This window comes from Leiobunum rupestre, chromosome 10, assembly GCF_980474605.1.
Source record: "Leiobunum rupestre chromosome 10, qqLeiRupe1.1.hap1, whole genome shotgun sequence".
Taxonomy (NCBI): Eukaryota; Metazoa; Arthropoda; class Arachnida; order Opiliones; family Sclerosomatidae; genus Leiobunum; species Leiobunum rupestre.
In genome coordinates, this window is record NC_143393.1 from 43,809,802 (window position 1) to 43,830,990 (window position 21,189).

At 37.6% G+C, this 21,189-nt stretch overlaps 2 protein-coding genes across 6 annotated transcripts; both read right to left on the reverse strand.

Annotated features, from left to right (window-relative positions):
• Positions 1–3,695: 3,695 nt before the first annotated feature.
• Positions 3,696–8,203, reverse strand: LOC149925993 (tumor protein p63-regulated gene 1-like protein). 5 transcript variants are annotated; one of them, XM_090160688.1, is made up of 7 exons: positions 8,117–8,202; positions 7,688–8,052; positions 7,473–7,588; positions 7,196–7,287; positions 6,936–7,112; positions 6,628–6,795; positions 3,696–4,963 (listed from the first exon to the last, which is right to left on the reverse strand). In XM_090160688.1, the coding sequence occupies exons 2-7, from the start codon at positions 7,905–7,907 to the stop codon at positions 4,600–4,602; spliced, it is 1,137 nt and encodes a 378-aa protein (XP_090016814.1). In that variant the 5' UTR covers positions 7,908–8,052; positions 8,117–8,202; the 3' UTR covers positions 3,696–4,599. The 5 variants fall into 5 exon arrangements, with proteins under 5 accessions (XP_090016814.1, XP_090016817.1, XP_090016813.1 ...); XM_090160691.1 differs by having other exon boundaries at positions 7,479–7,588; positions 8,117–8,201; XM_090160687.1 differs by having other exon boundaries at positions 7,196–7,290; positions 8,117–8,201.
• Positions 8,204–10,180: 1,977 nt separating this feature from the next.
• LOC149925994 (heparan sulfate 2-O-sulfotransferase 1-like) lies at positions 10,181–10,732 on the reverse strand. The gene is made up of 3 exons (XM_090161837.1): positions 10,613–10,732; positions 10,430–10,536; positions 10,181–10,364 (listed from the first exon to the last, which is right to left on the reverse strand). Exons 1-3 carry the CDS (start codon positions 10,730–10,732, stop codon positions 10,181–10,183), a joined length of 411 nt encoding a protein of 136 aa, XP_090017963.1.
• Positions 10,733–21,189: the final 10,457 nt, after the last annotated feature.

Genomic DNA, 21,189 nt, shown 5'->3' on the forward strand with positions numbered 1-21,189 from the left:
GATAGTGACTATCGGCATCAAACTAACCTGGCATTTACCGGCGAAGAGTTTAGGTAGGGAAGAGTCTCCCTTTCCAAAACTTTCGATTACACAATCACTGTCACATAGTTTCCTTCGCAGATATCGTTCAGTGTCATACTTATTCGTACTATGCGATTTATGCTATAAGTATTATCGTGAGTAAGGAAATTTCACACAAAACAAAGGCAAAGATACAGAAGCTAAACGTTTTTTGTTAGGATACAGTATATTTTCTTTTTGCTATAATTATTTCATACACATTCCTTAAAGAGAGAAACACTTCAAGATAATGCGTCATGAAACAACTTAATGCTTTCTCTCAAACACTGCAAAAGTTTCAGGGCTTATGGGCGAAAATTTTTATGGGAATGCCAAATAATTTTGTTAATTTGACAAAATCAAATAGTAAAAATGAATAAATAAAATACTCGGTTTTCTGAAATTAATTATTTGGTATTTCAGAAAATTAATAACAAAACTTCGATCCGCCGGTGGGAATAGTATACCCGAAATTTAACGTCATAATTTAGTCGTATCAAATAGTGGCAATATCTTATACGGACCTACTTCAAGCTCGTTTGACGTCAACTTCGCCTCTAAACATAGTCACCCTAAAAATTTGGCTGTGTGCGGAAAACTGTTGGTGAGAGACAAAGCCGGTCTTTCGGCAAGGCGAACGAGGCGACCGCCTTGGGTCCCGCGGCAAGCGCTGCCTTCAGAGGCCCTGAGACGATTCAATGATTCGAATTTGATTCCGGGTAAGCTTTTATGATTCGAACTCGATTCCAGATTCGAAGATGATTCTTTGATTCCGAAAAAAATTAGGAATATCGGTCAGATTCTTGTGATTTGGAATATTGGAATCAGGTGTATAGCAATTTTATGAATTTGATCACCGAGCGGGTGAACCCTATTTGTTTCGAACATTTCCTCGGCAAATTTGTTATGGGGGGAAAGGGGCCCCGCGCGCCCTAACGCTGGCCCTGGTAAGAGAAAACCATTTATCGAAGGTAGAAATCAGCTCGGACTAAATATGCTCGCCGATTGCAATAAAATGTCTCAGTGAAATAAAAAAAGTGGGGACAATATAAACCTTTCCTTCGCTTAGCCATTATTGCAATTATGAAATTTTAATGTTGAATGGTTTTGTTTTGAGCCCGAGGGGGCCCTTTTCGAACTCGGGGCCCTGGGCCCTGGCCCAACGGGCCCTGGCCCAACGGGCCCAATGGGAAAGACGGCACTGGTGACGTAGCAATGCCAAGTCCCTATTGGGGACCTTATGATTTTGGACCCTGGATTTGACAATTTTTGTGAAATATTAACTTTATTTATAAAAGAAAATCCATGAATTTGTAGATTCTCAAGAATTTCGTGGATTTGCTCGGTAATTTCATGGTCCTCGTTCAGGGATATTTCATAACAAAATTAGGCAAAATATGTACCAAATATAATTTTATTTATAATAATAATTTTTAAAACCGGTATTGCATCCCTATGGACTTGCTTATTAATTTCGTGGATTTGTGTTTTCCACCAATCGTTTTGTAAATTTGTTAAATAAACGTAATTAATTAAAATAATTCTAGCTACTGGTGCTAAATTGCTAATTTAATATCGTTGTCTTTTGTCTTTTAATTAATAAACGTAATCTTTCAAAAAACAATCATTGAGGTATATTTTTTGTGGAAATTCGATTTTTTACGGATTCCTAGATTTTTTGGTGGATATGTAAATAAAAATCGTAGGATTTTCTCGCGGATTTCGATCGTAGGATTTTCTCGCGGATTTCGAATTATTCAATAACATAAGTCTACATTATTGTTCCATAAGTTGGTCACTTTTGGGGAATATTTTACTGAGAGCTAGTAACGGAGGTACGGAGTGACGTCATCACAAGAAGAAAATCTCCCTCTAGCGAGGCGCTGTCAAAGCTTACGTGTGACGCGTTCGCAAGCGGATCCAAAACGGCGGCGAAGCCCGTTATGAAGTGTGTCTTGTGAATAGCTCTCAGTAAAACTTTTGCATGTGAAGAATAGGAAGTGTCACACTTATGTAATAATATTATACACATATGTCAATAAGCATATGGATGAAAACATTATCAGGATATGGAGATAATTTCTGGCGTAAATTATTTATTATACAGGGTCTTTCAAAAGGTTATGCAAAAAATTTAAGGAGTTGTAGGGGTCGAGTTGCGAAGTATGCCTGTTTTAAATCCATTTTCCTACGATGAGTTAAAAGAGCGCCAGAGAGCTTTATACAAGTGTGGCCTACTAGCCCCTGGAAGTAGGCTGCTACACGCGCAAAACCAAGCAGCAGGGAAATGCGAACATTAAGGTTTGGGTTCGTGTTATAGGTAAAAAAGGACTTTGTAAACAAATCGAGGTAACCAGTGTAAAAAAAAAGTAAACTTAAACAGTATTTAAAGTAGTGATGGACCGCGATTTCTCATCATGAAGGATCTGGTAGATTCTGACATTGATTTGGTAGCAAGGATCCAAGCGACTACCGAACAGATTCGGAACACACCGGGAGTATTTCAACATGTACGCGATTCCGTCGTGTAAAAGTTGAAGGAAGAAACTTCGAACATTTATTGTAACTTGTACAAAAAAAAATTTCCTACTTTGTTCTTCTGTGTTTAATTAACTCATTGTACATTTCTTATTTACTCATTTGTTTTTTGTTATTTATCTCAATTCCCACGCATATCCGCAAATACATCGTACCCCTGAAATCGCATTTCTCTGTTGCTTGTTGCAGCCTACTTTCAGGGGCCCACGCATATCCGCAAATACATCGTACCCCTGAAATCGCATTTCTCCGTTGCTTGTTGCAGCCTACTTTCAGGGGCCCACGCATATCCGCAAATACATCGTACCCCTGAAATCGCATTTCTCTGTTGCTTGTTGCAGCCTACTTTCAGGGGCTAGTAGGCCACACTTTGAAGCTCTCTGGCGTTCTTTTAACTCATCCTAAGAAAATGGGGAAAAAAACAGTCGTACTTCTCAACTCACCCCCTACAACTCCTTAAAATTTTTGCATCACCTTTTGAAACACCCTGTATACTTCTAGTGTATCACCACGGCCAACTTTGATGTCTCGCGCATCTCTCGCGCTACAGCGGCCAACACATTCGTCGAAATTCCGCGAGCAAGAATTTTCCCCCTATAAACTGTACTATAATGTGTAGGAGGTCAGCGCCACGCTCGGCTGTTATAATGGCTTCAATGTAAAAGCTATTCTAAAAATAATAATCCGCTAGGGGCGCTGACGTCATACACATCTTTTGCTCATAGGTTAACACAGAAACGTCAACGAATGAGATGGCCGCTGTAGCGCGAACAGCGCGTGATCAAAGTTGGCCGTGGTATCACCAAAGCACTTTTGGTATCACATTTTTAAAAATATTTAATCCATATTTACTACTTACGAAAGGGGCAAAATTGCCATAAATATACCAAAAAGCACGCACATAGGTCAAAAACAATTTTTCTTGTCCTGTTAGTAATAAAGTTGGTTATTATAGAAAGATCTATTGATTCCCGTGTTTAAATAATTTGGAAAACCAAATGAAAATAACAATCTTAATTTTCTCAAGTAAAGTTATTTCATCGTGAAAGTGAAATGCTCTGTTCCTCCATTGGCCTCGGGTTAAGAAATAACGTTACAACAGTTAATACTTAGTTTATTTCAAATATAATAATTAAATTTTACAAGGAATGTTCAATTAAAGAGAGCCCTCATTCATTCGTAAAGAACGCAAAAGATAACTAGATAAGAGAATCGAAAAACTTTTAATAAGATTGGAAAATGACAATTTAATATTTAACAACGCACAACAACAGCAAAAATACTTTATAATTTTATATTTTAAAACCTGAATTTTGTTTTATGAAGCCCTAAGTGGTAAAAGCACTTAAATTGTAGCTCAAATGTAAGCAATAACATTGTTACAATGTTTGTTTCGTTAAATGTAATTATCTGAACACTGAAAAACCCTTTTATATTTAAATGGTTTTACGTAACTTGGCAACTCTGTTTTACTATCACAATTTTTCAACCATTTAAAATTTAAACGTATCTCTGAAACTTCTAAGTTTTTCGCATTTGTGGCTCTAACATTTTGACAAAACGAGGCATTTTCAGCAATGGAAATTTTGAAAAAATATTTCCCATCCCTTTAAACAATGCCTTTGAAATACTACGTTTAAAATGATACTAGCGAGAAATACAATAGCCAAAATGACAAACGAAATAATGTTCAAGTAAGAGTGTACTGGCCTAGCTTTATCGTAACAAATAACAGTGTAAAATGAATCGTTATTTTAAATCTCCACGACTAGAATTCCATTATTTTTTCCGAAAACTTTTTTTTAACTTGTAGGTACACGTAAATAGAATTGGATTTGATTTTGATCAACCCAATTTATCGTTTTGCATGAACATATAAACCCAGTCAAAAATTATGATTCGGTTAGTTACAGATATACACAAATATCATTCACGTGAGGTGTTTAGTTAATATTTTGATATTTATTATTATTCCCTTGAAGAATGGCAGTTTATTCATTTTTAGAAACTGACTTTGCCGCGTGCCTTGAAAAAGCCAAAGTCATTAGCGTTGTGAAATGCCGCAACTATTCCTGCATAATTTTCAATAAGGATCGGTTGATATTCAATGTCGCAAGTCTTGAGTGGTGTCAGCATATCGTGAGGCGGTGCTTTGGTTAGGTCCAGATTCTCCACAGTTTGGGCCAATTTTCTGGCAAAGTCTTGAATGTCGTAGCTAGATTTCGGCGACGCTTCTTGTCTGATTAAAGGATGCGACGTATACGTGATATAAGGAATCTCCCGACTCCACGGATTCCAATTCTTTAGAAAAGGCAATGGCTGGCCTTGGTTCCAGTTACATCTAACACCAATTTGATTCCGTGGCCTAAAATTCAGGTACATGTTAAAATTGTAACTTTTTTATGATTAAATTTTTTTTAGAAATTGTGAAATTTGGTATTAAGGTTAGAAAATTGTAATATTGAATAGCTGAGGAAGGACTCAGTCCGAAAGCTATTATATTGTAAATAAAGTGTTTTTAACTCCATGAAGTATCAGTCTTTTATAAAACTTTTAATTATTTCAAAATAACCATGGAACAGAACTGTAATATTTATAATTAAGATTAGATTTTTCTCTTGGATTGTTTTGTAGTATAATTTAATTACGCCAGTTCAACCTTACTTTTTTAATATTTGTACAGGGTTGCCACCAAATTTTCAGATTCAAATTCCCTGACTATTTTAATAGATTTTCCCTGACTTTTTTAAGGCCAAAATTTTTATTTTATACTTTGCTTTTATTAAAAGTTAATAAATTTAAATGGATTTATATTTCAGTAAAAAAGTTATTGAATTGTTGAAAAAACTAGCCAAAGTTTCGAGGAAATATATTATAATTATAGAGTTTGTCATAGATCTAGAGTAAAAATACCTTAAAAAGTGTCATAAGAAATTGAATTCCCTGGGATGTTTTAGGCCCATTTTTAAATTATCTGACACTTCCATGTTTTCCGTGACGTGTGGAAACCCTGTTGTATTACATTTACTAAATAGACATCCAATTTTCCTACATTATCTTACTTTTATTTAAAAGTTATTTAAAAATAAAGATAAAGTTAAATATTATCACCGCTAGAAATTTCGTTTGAGAGGTTTAAAATAAGGGTGTGCGAGTCCTGTTTTTTGAAATTCGAGTCGAGTCTCGAGTCTTAGAAACTTGGACTCGCGAGTCCTCGAGTCCAAATATTAAAGACTTGATCGAGTCCTCGAGTCCTAAAGAATTAGGTTTAAAGCTTTCGAGTCCAATACGAGTCCAGAATGTTTTTAACGAGTCCAATTCGAGTCCTAATTTTTATCGAGTTCAATTCGAGTCCTAAGTTATCGTGACCAATTCGTCTGAAATTTATTTGTCGCTGTTTAAATAATCGCCGAGAAATAATGGACTTGCCCAATAATAATGGACTCGCCGGGTAATTTTCAAATTATCTATTTACTCGAGTCCGCTTCGAGTAATTATGTACCCTTTTCGTGGGAATCGGGTACCCGTGCGGGTAATAAAATTACGTATTCAGAGTCCGAGTCCGAGTACCCGGACTTGGACTTGATAACGAGTACTCGCAATTTTCAAGTACTCGCACACCACTAGTTTAAAACTGGCGTTTTTTTACTATGTGTTTATTCAAAATGAGCTTGAAATTTCTTCAACGATAATATTTATACACTGTTAGTTATAGTTCTTTCTCCAGAATTTGGTTAGTTACTGACAAAATAATTATATATTTTTTTTAGACACCAAACAACAATAAAAATTATTATATTAAATGGCTGTAAAATTACCATAATTGAAATTTTTTAATACCAACTTGCACTCGTTAACCCTATTTAAACAGGTATTAACTATTTAAAATTAACATGCAAAGGTTAGAGTTATTTTGAAAATTAGAGCATGCAGGTTGGTGACAAAAGAGAATCCCCACAAACCCTGAAGCGGTGCTAAGAAACATTGGCTAAAAAGACAGGCTGAAATCAGGCACATGCGAATGCCAACCTTGTCGTAGATGGATCTATTTTGTGATTCTCTTCCGTTGAACTGGGCTGAGGAGGAGGAGGAGGAGGAGCTTGCGCAACAATCGGAACTTCGTTTGGGGGAGTTCGAGCCTGACGAATTTTCGGAATTACTCTGCCTTTGATGAAATCCACAGCTCCAGTTATTTTGCTGATATTTTGTCAAAAATGGTTCGTTTGCAAAGGTAATATACAAGTTTTTATATTCAAATTCAAGCCAACCCCAACAAATGCATATTTTTTTTGGGTTTGTGGGCCCTATCGAGAGAAATGATGCTAAAAATATCTTACGGCATGAGAGATTTATCAGGATATTTTAGTTCTCCAATGATAATGCTGTCAAATTCTTTTAAATGAAGCCTTTTGTAGTCGAGTAGCCTGAGGGTGATGAAGTCATATTTCAAGACTAATAAACTGTAGTCTGTCAAGAAAATTATTCTCTCCTTTTCATTATCCCAGTGGTCGATTCTTAGATTGGGATACCAAATCAAGAATTTGGTTAAATAAAACATTGGTTGCAAAAGTAGAGGGTTATAATATGTAGTACGTACTCAGTCAATAACCAAGTTCCTCTAAGTTCACCGTCGAGATTTTCGAGTATCACTGGCTGACATTGTTTGGCAGCATTTTCTAAGGCACCAGTCTGCTTTTGAGTCCCAATGATGTAATTACACCAATGAAAGAAAAAATTGGGGAAAAACGAATTCAGATACAACCATTCAAGAGGTATATTTATCAGGAAGTAAACTACTGATTCCTGAAGAAGAGTAGGCTATATATTTAGGGGGATTCTCTACTGAAAGAGATGGATATTCTGATAACTCCTACCCTCACCGCAAAGAACTCCCGAATTTCCTCAGCTGACATTCCCCTAAACGAAGATGTTCGATGGTTAGGCGCGGATGACGCCGCAGGGTCCCTTTCGTTAGAATTACGATTGTCTTCTATGGCGGGAATGAAGTAAGTCATTATTTGGCTCATACGGACTAACAGTAGATTTTTCAGTCTTTGATGAGTAACAAGCTGGTGGACTTTGCTAATACCTTGATTAGGGTCACTTGTTGGGCCAAGGGTCCCTGAAACTCCACCGCTAGCGGCTTCCGGAACCACGGGTGACGTTTGATTGTTTTCCTCCGATAACGATAACGTAGCACCTCTAAATTCGGCTTCGTGATAGTCATCCAACCTTTCCACGTCATTTTGAGACGCTAGTTTTGATTTCTCAGCTCCTTCGCTGAGCTTGATGTCTTTAAAGTCTGCCATTTTGCGGCTATCTTTTACGCGAGTTTATTTACGATCGAATAATTCTAGAATCCACCTCCTCCTCCCTTCGTTTGAAAGTGACTACGTCACCCTCTCCCAGATCGAAGATCCTTTCTTGATTGGCTACGTTATGTCTGGGGCCGATCTATAAAGTTCAAACTGTACGATATTTTCAAAGGGGTAGTGTTTTGTTTCGCCAGTTTGTTTACCTTTTCTGCAAAACATAATAGACGTATTTTATACGTTTTCCCACTAGATTTTCCTGGTTTTGCTCTACGCTACGCGTCGAAGTTCCGAGTACTTAGAGAGATTGCGTTTTGGTTTTGAAATACGACTTTATTTACCTATATTTCGTTTTTAATTGGGTAGAAAGGGTTATAATGACGTTATGCACCTTCCGAAATTATAGGCGGCAATTAGCGCAAAACCAAGCAGCAGGGAAATGCGAACATTAAGGTTTGGGTTCGTGTGATAGGTAAAAAAGGACTTTGTAAACAAATCGAGGTAACCAGCGTAAAAAAGTAAACTTAAACAGTATTTAAAGTCCCTGCTGCTTGGTTTTGCGCTTGTTGCAGCCTACTTTCAGGGGCTAGTAGGCCGCACTTTGAAGCCTTCTGGCGCTCTTTTAACTCATCGTAGGAAAATGGGGGAAAAACAGGCATACTTCTCAACTCACCTCCTTCAAGTCCTTAAAAATTTTTGCATAACCTTTTGAAACACCCTGTATAATAACTTAGTACTTCTGTATGCTGCTGACTTCGAGCTCATAATATATTTTCTGTCTTGGCGAAAATTTGGTGTAGTCTCCCTACGTAAAAAATCTAACGACGCCACTACATTACACACTTTAAGACTGGTTTGGTTACTTAGATAAAATTCTTACGTTACTTTATCATTTCCAAGGATCACTATTTATTGCGGATGAAGCGAACAAAAAAATGAAGGCACTTTAGCCCCAGAATCTAATTAATTTTACAAATTTAATTTTTACGTAGTCCTAAGAACTTCATTTGTTCGCGCAATCTCTTTCTGATGTAATTGTAAAAAAAGTATTCGTCCGTTAAGTTTAAAGCCAGTTGCCGTTTCAATTCTAAAGAAACTGTCTTCTTTCTGAGAGTTCGGTTAATTTGCTTCACCGCTGAAAACAACAAATGCCCTTAAATAACTGTTTTTTATTTAAATGTTAACACTAGAAGCATAAGTAACATAATAAACATAAGTATGGCACAGAACAGTAGCGGCGCTAAGGGTGGGCTGAAGTGGGCTTTAGCCCCCCTGCATTTCTGAGAGGGGCCACATATTTATATTAAAAGGGCCACATATTCATAATTAAGAGGCCACATATTTTAATTTATGAATTTTCATTATCTCTAGAAATTTGTTTTATTACCAAAAAACGTTTTTCTGGTAAAAATCTTTCAAAATCAATTTGTTTACTCAAAAAGGTAGTAGACCATAAACATATAGATTCGGGAGGAAGGTAGCGGAAATTGAGAGAAAGTTGAATAGAAAGGGGCTTATGGGAATTTAGGGAAATTTCCCAGGCATGCACGTGTCCCCTCCAGGTCAGATACAAAGGTCAGTAGGGGGTCCAGAAAACGCGACGAGAGCCGCAACAATAAAACGAACTTTCTCTTCTCGCTTACTGGAAAATTTTGGGTTTTTTCGATTTTACCACTTTTGCGAAATATGGTCAATTCAAGGTTCCCGCTAAGGGCCACAAAATAATTAGCCCACCTGTGGAAAAACCTTAGCACCGCTACTGGCACAGAACCAGAACGAATTCGCTTAATGATAGTCTGTCATGGAGTGATTTCGAAATAGGAAGTTTCCGAACCGGAAATTCATCCCTTCCTACTCTTTCCGTTGGCAAAATAGTTGGTTAGTTTGATGGCGAGAAATACGAGCGTACACGCATTTAGGTTTGAAATTCGAAAAAACAACTAACTTCTGAAATGGAGCCAGTGTTTGTAATAGTGATTTTTATCCTCCGATTCAATAATTCATCACTATTTTCCAAAAGTAAGCGTTATTTACACTTTTGAAAACATTTCAATTTTCGATAGACCTAGCTGGTCCGTCGAAAAGGCTGCCGGCGGACCGTCGACGATTTTCCGGGCTTCCTCCATATACTAGGAGCTCGCGGAGAGTTGTCAGTCCGTCGGTACGTAATGGTTTACGTTGTCATTGGCGTAACAGACTATCATTAAAAAATTTGCATTGGGTGTCATACTTTTATTTATTATGTTACTTATGCTAGAAGTAAATAACCGTTAAATAAAACTCAAATTCTTACGCGAATAACTATAAAGTCTGGAAACATTGGCGAAAAATTCGGGAATGAAGGCTTCGAAGACGCGAAAAGATTCGTGAAGTTCTTCCAGAACCCCGATGACGGAGTAATGTTTGTCAACATTGGCAATGGCTTGATTTAAAGCCCACTTATTGTTCAACAGCCTTCGTAAGGAGATTCATAATACAATAAACCATATCTATAAAATTTGTAATTAATTCTTAATTACCTACAACGCGGGTCGTGTCCGCAAAAGAACGGAATCGTTAATTCCTTCCGTTCGCCATCGATATGAACGCATTCGTTGAATTTCATTTCTATACATTCCTCAAACGTCTTCGAAAAAATAAAGTAGAAAAATTTGGGGTCAATTTTTTTCACAAACGTTACATTAATCTGATCTTAGGTATACCATGCTCATCCAGTTTTGTTTCGAAATTCCTTTAACTCTGGTTTTCTTGTACATGGTGCTGTTGTCCATTCTCCAGTAGTAAAACCTCGAGATAATTTTTTCGACGGGATCTCGAATCATGTTTATATATATGGGAGTACGGTAACCGAACCTGCAATATCCATATATCGTTGAAAGTATAAATGTTTAAAGGGAATATAACCTTTTTTATTTCTGTCCCCTCTTAAAGGGCAACGCAAGAATGTATTCGTTTGTGGCGGAGTGGTTAGCACTTTCGCCTCGCAGCAAGAGGAGCCGGGTTCGATCCCAGCTTGTGGCAATGGGTGAAAACTCGGAACAACTCCTTCTGCGTTGAGTTTGCAAGTTCTCTCCCCACTGGTTTAAGGGGTTTTCCCCCGAGTTCTTCGGTTTCCCCTTCCATAAAAACTTGTCTAGGTTAACGGTAATAGTTAGTGTAGGGAGCTGTTGGCTCGATCTCGTGGCATGCAGGGCTTGCCACCACCCTGCTACGCATTGTAACCCGGCCACCTGAATTAAGGGCTTCAAAAGTCGCATGATGACTTAGGCCTAAGGTGGTGCCTTGGGTATTAGCCTAGCTGATTTTAATATTTTATTAGTATTCGTTTGTACCAAGAATGTATTCGTTCGTAACAAGAATGTATTCGTTTGTACCAAGAATGTATTCGTTTGTACCAAGAATGTATTCGTTTGTACCAAGAATGTATTCGTTTGTACCAAGAATGTATTCGTTTGTAAAAAGAATGTATTCGTTTGTACCAAGAATGTATTCGTTTGCACCAAGAAAAACGTCTCAACATAGTCATTTTCCCTAGTTATCGTGCTTCCAATATTGGCAACTTTTGACATTATGGCGCTGTTTAGTGGTTAGTTGTGGAGGTAGTCCCTAAAATTCTTGAGATCTTCCATTTGATAGGAGATTAAGACACCCCTCCAAAGCGGGTAGAGGGAACTTTCAAGGTTGTAGAAGTTTTCCCTACTCGTTTTCCAGGGGTGGCTTAACCTGAATAAAATTATGCGTGCGTTACTTTGTAAAATCGAGGAAATAGATGTGACGACAAAAACTGAACGGCTTGACGTTATTTTCCAAGATATTTACATATTCTTCCTGTGGGAAATAAACGCTTTTTGTGGGAACTTTATTAAAAAAAAACCGCTGACATTGGCACCATACCTGTTCGCTTTCGTTAAAACATCGCTTGGATTTTAAGCTTTCCGATTCCAAGGTAAGATATCTGGTAAAATTGTTCAGTTTAGCCAGTTGCTGGATCAATCGAGTGAACATTTCGCTACCAGTTTTTGGAACCCGATTGAATACCAATATTTGGCGGTCTACCAGAGTTTTGTTAAAGAACTTTGAAAATAACTTTTCATTTTCCACTGATATAAATAATAGAACCAGTTAATCCACGCCCGGATAACGTGAACGGGGAAACTTGTAGCCGAGGATTTATTCCGTGCAATCTGCACTCCTACAAGTTCCCACGTTCTCGAGGCTTGATTGTTTAAAACAAAAATATCAATATATATTGTTAAAATGAATTACCTAATGATGGTTTTAAGACTTTAACATTGAAAATGTCTCCAGTATTTTCATGGGAATATAAGGTTATAATTGAAATTAAAATGGCAATAAATGCCACAAAAAACACTAATATTTTGAAAAAATTTCTAATACGACACGAATAAATCGCCATGAATTTCATCGTAATATGATTGTCGCGAAATATTTTTCGATAATAAGAGCAGCTAGTCCGCTTAGAACAGCTGTGTAAATTACTAAAACCATATGTAACATAATTACTCATAAGGCGTTACCTGAGTTCCAAAACCAGATATCTAAAAAAGTTCAATTTTAGAAAAACGACTTTTTGTAGTTTTCAAACTTGCTCCTCAATATTTTTCAAATATATTAGGTTATTTTACACATTTTTACCACTCCGAGGGTACTTTGTACCCTGGAGGGGTTATACAATCACCGTGTCAGTGGGTGGGTGTGTTTGTCCTGCGAACGCGTACGCATTTTCGGGGCAAAGTGTAATCACTGCGTACGCTTTGTGTTGAAATCACCGCGTTCGCAGTTGCTAGGGCTCTTTGCGTTCGCAGTTGCTAGGAATTAGGGAGCGAAGTCTAACGGATGGCAAAACCACCGTTTGACGGTGAGCGTTAACGGATTACAATGCGGTTGGGTTTGGTTTTGATGTGGATGCAGTTTGATTCGATATTACGTTATTTTAATGTTTATGTGTAGGGTGTGAATTGTGTTATGACGGTTGTGGGTGTTGAGTGTGTTATGTTAGTGTTATGTTTGTGTTGGTTGTGTGTACGTGCATTTTCTCTCCAGCTTTTTCTTGTTAACTTTTGGGACGGACCGAATGCTGAGTGTTTAACAACCTCTCAACTTTTAATGGCAGGGTTTCCACCAATTGTTTACGGTATTCGTCTTAGTATCAATTTGCGATCGCATCGGGCGGGATTTGAACCCGAGACCTCTTGCTTGACAGGCGGACGTTCTACCACAGAACCACCAACACTTGTTACGCTGCATTGAAAATTAGACCTTCAGCTTTATCGGAAGCGTATTTAATAGAGTACGAAATTTTGGTTTAATTGAAATAGAATTGAAATTGAAATTATTGCATCGAAGAAATTATAATTTAGCGTTTTCTCTATTGATTAAAAACAAATGCGCCACCCAGGTTTCGAACCCAGGCCATTCGGCTTGGCAGTCGAGCGCTCTACCACAGAATCACCGATAGCTGCTTAGGTTCACTGAAATTAAGACACTCATCGTAAGCATAATAGGCAATAAAGTCTTTTTTTATGATTTAATTTATGAAGGCCTAATCTGGTTTTTTTTACGAATGAAATTTTAAAGATCAAATCTTGTTTTAGCGCAGTCAGCCGAGATGAGAGGGTTAAAGGGTAGACCCTGTGGGTGGTCCACTTTGTTAGTTTTTTGTTATTTATTTACGGGTTTTGTTATCGACCTATATATAATTGTGTTTATGCAAAGCCGATAATTTAACGTTTATTTCTTTAAGAGCTGTCGGTAGTCAAGTGGCTATCTGTGCTTTGTTGATGGTAAGGTTTTTGCTTCTTGTAAATACATTTGGTGTGGATATTTGGATATCTACGATTTCTAACGCAGTCAATGATTTCCTGGGTGCGCGAGTGTGATATTGGAAATTGGATGGTATTGGTCTTTTTCATGCGGTATGTGTCACAACGTCAACTGGAAGTCTACGAGTGTTGAAATAAAATGAGCGTTAAAGATGCGGCAAGTATTTTGTAAGCGAGAAAAATACAAATACCATCTGCAGATATTTCTTTCATTAAAATTTGCTTAGTATTATATTCAACTGATAAACATGTACTGTAAAAAGGGTTAAATTCAATTGTGCATTGTTTTAGTAAGTCTAACTCGCGGTTGTAACTGCTTAATTTATAATATTCAGAATAAATTAAACTCGAATGTTTCGTCTCAATTATTTAAATTAAAATTAAAATTTTATACCAGGCAGGGATTGAACCGAAAATACGTTTTTCGTAAATAACTCTGAATTGCGGAAATATCTTTGGGGGCCGTGTCGAGAAATTAATACCACTAGGGACCATTCTTCCGAGGAGAGGTATATTTTGGCTTGCCAACTTGTATAGGTGTGTTTTTAATGGTGAATTTATTTTATTTTTATTTCTTAAGTTAAAACCATATAAATCTGTTTATTTGCATTCGAGATATGGTAACACTATCGTTCTTTCATTTCCAAAGTGTAATATATTGATTTAAACCTTATTTTCTAATAGATTTATGTTAAACTAAGTATTTTTAAAGTCAGAACACAAAAATATTTTAATAGAATATAAAATATATTCGTTTTATAAAGACTATAATTGAACATGGAATATATATTAAGTATTTAAAAAAGAGTAAACATTATGGCATTTTTGAGAAAAACTTTAATGTTTGTTTAACTTAAAGGGCCCCACCGGCGTTTGAAATTCGTCAGTTTCCGGCGCGAATCGCTGTGGCTATTGACACACAAAGTGTGTGGCAATAGCTCAGTGACTATTGACACGCACTCGAAGCGTGGCAATAGTCTTTTAGCTATTGATACACTTTTTGTGTCAATAGTCACTTGACTACTTCGACATTGTGTGTCATTAGGGAAGAAACTATTGACACGCGGTGATTAATTCGTATTTTCATTGTAAAAAACTAATGGATTTATGTATTAATTATGCGTCTAAGATTTCAATTAGACGCCAGCTCCAGACCTGATGAGAGGGTAGTCATTGTATTTTAATGAAATATTTTAATACGTACTATTTTAATTATTTATCTTAGTAACACGCACCAATTGGTTTGTGTATTTCTTATTGACACACAAACTGGTTCGTAACTTCGTATATTTATTCTTGACACACAAATTGGTTTGTGTATTTTTTACTGACACCCAATTTGGTTTATGTATTTCTTACTGACACCCAATTTGGTTTGTGTATTTCTTAAGCCGCGTTCACACTAGACACTTTGGAACCGTTTTAAAACGATTTCGAAAGTACAAATTGTCAAATTTTGCTGTCGAATGTATTTATCGTATGGCTATTAATACAGATGGCACCGCAAATGTTCAATTTAGGTTTCGAAACCGTTTAAAAACGGTTCCAAAGTGTATAGTGTGAACACGGCTTTATTAACACACCAATCGGTTTGTGTATTTCTTATTGACACACAATTTGTGTATTTTATCCTTACACAATATTTGTGTATTTTACTCTTGCACACAAATTGTGTATTTTTTCTTGACACACAAATTGGTTTGTGTATTTCTTATTGACACCCAAATTGGTTTGTGTATTTTTTACTGACACCCAATTTGGTTTATGTATTTCTTACTGACACCCAATTTGGTTTGTGTATTTCTTAAGCCGCGTTCACACTAGACACTTTGGAACCGTTTTAAAACGATTTCGAAAGTACAAATTGTCAAATTTTGCTGTCGAATGTATTTATCGTATGGCTATTAATACAGATGGCACCGCAAATGTTCAATTTTAGCTTTCGAAACCGTTTAAAAACGGTTCCAAAGTGTATAGTGTGAACACGGCTTTATTAACACACCAATCGGTTTGTGTATTTCTTATTGACACACAATTTGTGTATTTTATCCTTACACAATATTTGTGTATTTTACTCTTGCACACAAATTGTGTATTTTTTCTTGACACACAAATTGGTTTGTGTATTTCTTATTGACACCCAAATTGGTTTGTGTATTTTTTATTGACACAAATTGGTTCGTGTATGTCTTATGGGCACACCAATTGGTTCGTGTATGTCTTATGGGCACACCAATTGGTTGCTGTATTTCTTATTGGCACACAAATTGGTTCCTGTATTTCTTGTGAACGTTCCTTTAAATCCATTAAATAAAAATTTCCAGTTTCCCATCGCGACCGTCTAACAAAGTTGAGTTTTAATATTTGCAGTGCCGGATTAGCCATATAGCAGAAGTAGCAAATGCTACAGGCCCCCCGTTTCTGGAGGCCCCGCGCCTAGAGCCATTGCCGTAACTAGGCAGGTGCCACCGGTAAGGCCGCACAGGACCCGGAAACGAGTAAAAAATGTAATGTTCTCAATAGTGACGTAGCTTCAGATTTTGGGCCCGCCAACAACTAGACTCCATGGACCTTTTTTTGGAATTTACCGTTTAGAAAAGTATGGTCATAATTTTGAATGGTCCCCCCTAGGCCCGTGGGCCCGCCTGCATTGCGGGCTCTGCTCCTCCGTAGCTACGCCACTGGTTCACAGTGGCATTCATTAAACCTTTAGCATACGAAAGTACAGGGATTGTCACACTTTTGGTAATAATGTCACTTTTGGTTTAAGCTTTTTGAACCCCAAACGGCGCCCCTTACCCTCGCGCGCCCTTAGCGAGGGCCAACCCCGCCAATGTCTATTTACGGTACTGGGCAAACTGATTACTATTTCTTTCTACGTAGCTTCGCGCCTACTTAGTATTCTCACTATACGCAACTTTTCACAAATTTCTGCCATACAGGTTGCTGATCCCTTTAAGATTTTCTCGGAATTTGCGCGGGATCTAGTAAAATTTCAATGCCAAAGTGGCCCTTTAAAAACAAAACACAACAAGAATAAAAGATGTTTTAAGAACCGATATTTAAATATCGGTTCTTAAAACATCTTTTATTCTTGTTGTGTTTTGTATTTAAAAGGCCACTTTGGCATTAAAATTTTACTAGATCCTGAGCAAATTCCGAGAAAATCTTAAAGGGATCAGCAACCTGTATTGCAGAAATTTGTTACAATCGGCTAGCGGAGAGTGGGGTGGCGGAGTGGTTAGCACTTTCGCCTCGCAGCAAGAGGAGCCGGGTTCGATCCCAGCTTGTGGCACTGGGTGAAAACTCGGAACAACTCCTTCCGCGTTGAGTTTGCAAGTTCTCTCCCCACTAGTTTAAGGTGTTTTCCCCCGAGTTCTTCGGTTTCCCCTTCCATAAAAACTTGTCTAGGTTAACGGTAATAGTTAGTGTAGGGAGCTGTTGGCTCGATCTCGTGGCATGCAGGGCTTGCCACCACCCTCCTACGCATTGTAACCCGGCCACCTGAATTAAGGGCTTCAAAAGTCGCATGATGACTTAGGCCTAAGGTGGTGCCTTGGGTATTAGCCTAGCTGATTATTTATTTATTATTATTAAATTTATCAGCAGCAACCTACGGCGCGACTACCAGAGACCAGAGATAAAATTTAAGAAGCCGCAGCGCTACATGGTGCAAAAAGGCATAAGTCTGATTACCCGGGTTTGAAACTCAAATATTTTTTTTCATATTATTTTTGCGGTTTTGGAAAAGTGGAATAACTTTTATTTTTCCGATAACTTTTTTTAAAATTAACCCCAGGTATAAATGTTTGATAGTGCTTTCGAAAAATCGAATAAAAAATAACAGACAAATCGACTTATGTGGGTTTGGAATTCAGGTAGCGATTAGTATGCCACTGTACCTTTATTCCATTCAAAAATCTTCACTAACGGTTTGTTTAACCACGAACCAGTAAAAAGGTGGACTACGTTAGATTTTAACCTTTTTATTCATCATAGCAGAAGCCTATAATAAGAGAAGCCTCTAACTCCCTACCGCCAACGTCAAACTTTTGAAACGAGTTGTTTTCGACACTGAGCACAGAAATTAACGCGGCCTAGGACTTGCAAATCTAATGAGCGCTATATTTAGTCTTTGTGGCGAAAAAGTAGTTTGCTCTCCATTTTAGAACGTGAGTCTCCGAGAACTTCATTAATTTGCAAATTAATTACATTAACAGAACTTGACACTATATTGTAGTTCAGTTTAGCCCCTAAGTCTTTTTTCAAACCGGTTTGTTTACTAACATAATGGCCGTCGGATTATCAGACGTAGAGCTAATTCTGCGACGGCATAATCGGCATTTGAGATTCGATAACGTCAAATATTACGTAGGGTACAGATGACGCAATATCTGTGAAACAAACCGTTAGTGAAGAAATGAGTAATTATGTTACATATGCTAAAACGCGTAACAAAACAAGTTGTATGCTAAAATAAACCTCTCCTAGGAAGAATTGTCCCTAGTGGTATTCGAGACGACCCTCAAAGATATCACCGGAATTCAGAGTTATTTACGAAAAACGTATTTTCGGTTCAATCCCTGCCCGGTATAAAATTTTAATTTTAATTTAAATAATTGAGACGAAACAATAGAGTTTAATTTATTCAGAATATTATAAATTAAGCAGTTACAACAGCGAGTTAGACTTACTAAAACAATGCACAATTGAATTTAACCCTTTTTACAGTACATGTTTATCAGTTGAATATAATACTAAGCAAATTTTAATGAAAGAAATATCTGCAGATGGTATTTGTATTTTTCTCGCTTACAAAATACTTGCCGCATCTTTAACGCTCATTTTATTTCAACACTCGTAGACTTCCAATTGACGTTGTGACACATACCGCATGAAAAAGACCAATACCATCAAATTTCCAATATCATATAATGACTCGCGCACCCAGGAAATCATTGACTGCGTTAGAAATCGTAGATATCCAAATATCCACACCAAATGTATTTACAAGAAGCAAAAACTTTACCATCAACAAAGCAGAGAGAGCCACTTGACTAACCGACAGGTCTTAAAGCAATAAACGTTAAATTATCGGCTTTGCATTAACACAACTATATATTAGTCGATAATAAAACCCGTAAATAAATACCAAAAAAATAACAAAATGGACCACCCACAGGGTCTACCATTTAACCACGGACTGTAAATTTTAGAGGACCGGTATTCCCGAGGTATTTTACGCCCCGTTCACCGATCAGGCTGACGGGAGTCGCTCAAGGTCATAAAAAAAAACTAAAGCGCGTGTCATTCGGTCGGCCAGATTTCCAGATAACATGCGGGGGGGGGGGGGGGGTCTATCTCTATGCGTGGTACAAATGACCTTGACGGATTCTCTCTCTCTAGTTCGAAGTGATTGATGCTCGGGGAAACCAAAATTCTACAGGGGAAGGCTACGCTTTACTCGTCCTCTAAAATTTACAGTCCATGATTTAACCCTCTTATCTCGGCTGACTGCGCTAAAACAAGATTTGACCTTTAAAATTGCATACATAAAAAATTTAGACTTTAAAAACCATTAATATACTCTAAGCTGAGTTTATAATTTTCAAAGAAGTGGAACATCTATCGGTGGTTCTGTGGTAGAACATTCGCCTGTCATGCAGAAGGGCTCGGGTTCGAAACCTGGGCGGCGCTTTCGTTTTTAATCAACAGAGAATACGCTACAATAGATATACTTCGATGCAATAATTTAAATGGAACACGAAATTTCGTTCTATTTAATAACAAGATTAAATCAACATAATTTCATTCGTAAAAAAACCAGATTAGGCCTTCATAAATTCATTCATAAAAAAGTTCAAGACTTTATTACCTATTATGCTTACGATGAGTGTCTTAATTTCAGTGAACCTTAGAAGGTATCGGTGGTTCTGTGGTAGAGCACTCGACTGTCAAGCCGAATGGCCTGGGTTCGAAACCTGGGTGGCGCATTTGTTTTTAATCAATAGAGAAATCACTAAATTAGAATTTCTTCGATGCAATAATTTAAATCTTACACGAAATCTTGTTCTATATCAATTAAACCAAAATTTCTTACTCTATTAAATACGCTTCCGATAAAGCTGAAGGTCTAATTTTCAATGAAGCGTAACAAGTGTCGGTGGTTCTGTGGTAGAACATCTCGGGTTCGAAACCCGCCCGATGCGATCGCAAATTTATTCTAAAGCTTGGTTTCCACCAGCGCTCGTGAAAAAGCGACACTCAGCTTTGAAACGTGCAAATGTTCTTACGCACGACAAAAAATTAACATTATGACGCGCTCTTACGCGCGTTGGTGGAAACCAAGCTTTAAGCTTGTTTTCCACTGGCGCGCGCTAGGACGCGTTTCTCAGTTTTGAAACGTTCAAACGTTTTTACGCGCGTAAAGAAAATAACATTATGACGCGCGCTAGTGGAAAACAAGCTTAAGACGAATGCCGTGATTCCTCCAAGCATGAACAATTGGTGGAAACCCTGCCATTGGATGTTGAGAGGTTGCCATAACACTCAGCACTCGGTCCGTCCCAAAAGTCAATAAGAAGGAGTTGGAATAAACACAGCCATGACAACGAAAAAAAAACCAACCAAACTCAACGCAGTCGCAAATTTATCCGTTAAAGCCTGGTTTTCACTTGGCGGAAAATCAACGACTGAAAGTTCGACGTCGGCGATATGGTTTTCGACGTTTCGCTCACTGTCGGCGTTTTAACATTTTCACTTGGCGTTTTTTTTTGGGCGGAAATAAAGCGATTTTGTTTCTGCCAGCGAGTTCGTCGGTTTTCGTCTGATAGTGGAGATTTAAGCCTAGGCCTAAAAAATCTGATCATAATAGTGAACTATTGATTAAAGCGCAGGTAAGCATTTTAAATTTAATGTTTTTTTACATGATCTATCGTGTTCAAAGAAATATGAGTTATGAAAGATCGGTTTGTGTGAAAGAAACATACTGGAAAAGAATGCAACAAGGGTATCAAGAAAAAAAACACGTTCCAAAACACAGAAAAGCACGTGGCCGAGTTCCGGATGCAAGAAGCAGGAAATTAACCATCTCCCCTGACGTCACAGTCACCTTTCGAAAATAGTTTTTGATTTGTTGAAAAAGAGCGAAATCGCCCAACTGAGCGAAAAAAATAGAAATGAAAATCGCCACACAAAACCGAAAACCGACGGAATTTCCGCCCATTTTCCGTCGACGCCGGGCTTTTTCGCCCAAAAACCGCCAAGTGAAAACCAGGCTTAACGCTTACCGTCACACCGTGGTTTTGCCAACCTTTAAACTGCTAAAACGGTTATTCGACTGCGTACGCAGTGATTACCCTTTGCCCCGAAAATGCGAACGCGTTCGCAGGCCTGACAGACAGACCTACAGACAGACCCACAGACACACACGGTGG

Excerpts from the sequence above, each read along its gene's own strand:
- LOC149925993 (XM_090160687.1), bottom strand. The coding sequence starts at position 7,907 with ATGGCAGACTTTAAAGACATCAAGCTCAGCGAAGGAGCTGAGAAATCA. Across the intron at positions 7,589-7,687 it reads AACAAGTGACCCTAATCAAG|AAGACAATCGTAATTCTAAC; the intron begins GTATTAGCAAAG and ends TTCCCGCCATAG. Across the intron at positions 6,796-6,935 it reads CCTGATAAATCTCTCATGCC|CAAAATAACTGGAGCTGTGG; the intron begins GTAAGATATTTT and ends ACAAAATATCAG.
- LOC149925994 (XM_090161837.1), bottom strand. The coding sequence starts at position 10,732 with ATGATTCGAGATCCCGTCGAAAAAATTATCTCGAGGTTTTACTACTGG. Across the intron at positions 10,537-10,612 it reads AACAAAACTGGATGAGCATG|ACGTTTGAGGAATGTATAGA; the intron begins GTATACCTAAGA and ends ATTTTTTCGAAG. Across the intron at positions 10,365-10,429 it reads GGACACGACCCGCGTTGTAG|GCTGTTGAACAATAAGTGGG; the intron begins GTAATTAAGAAT and ends CTCCTTACGAAG.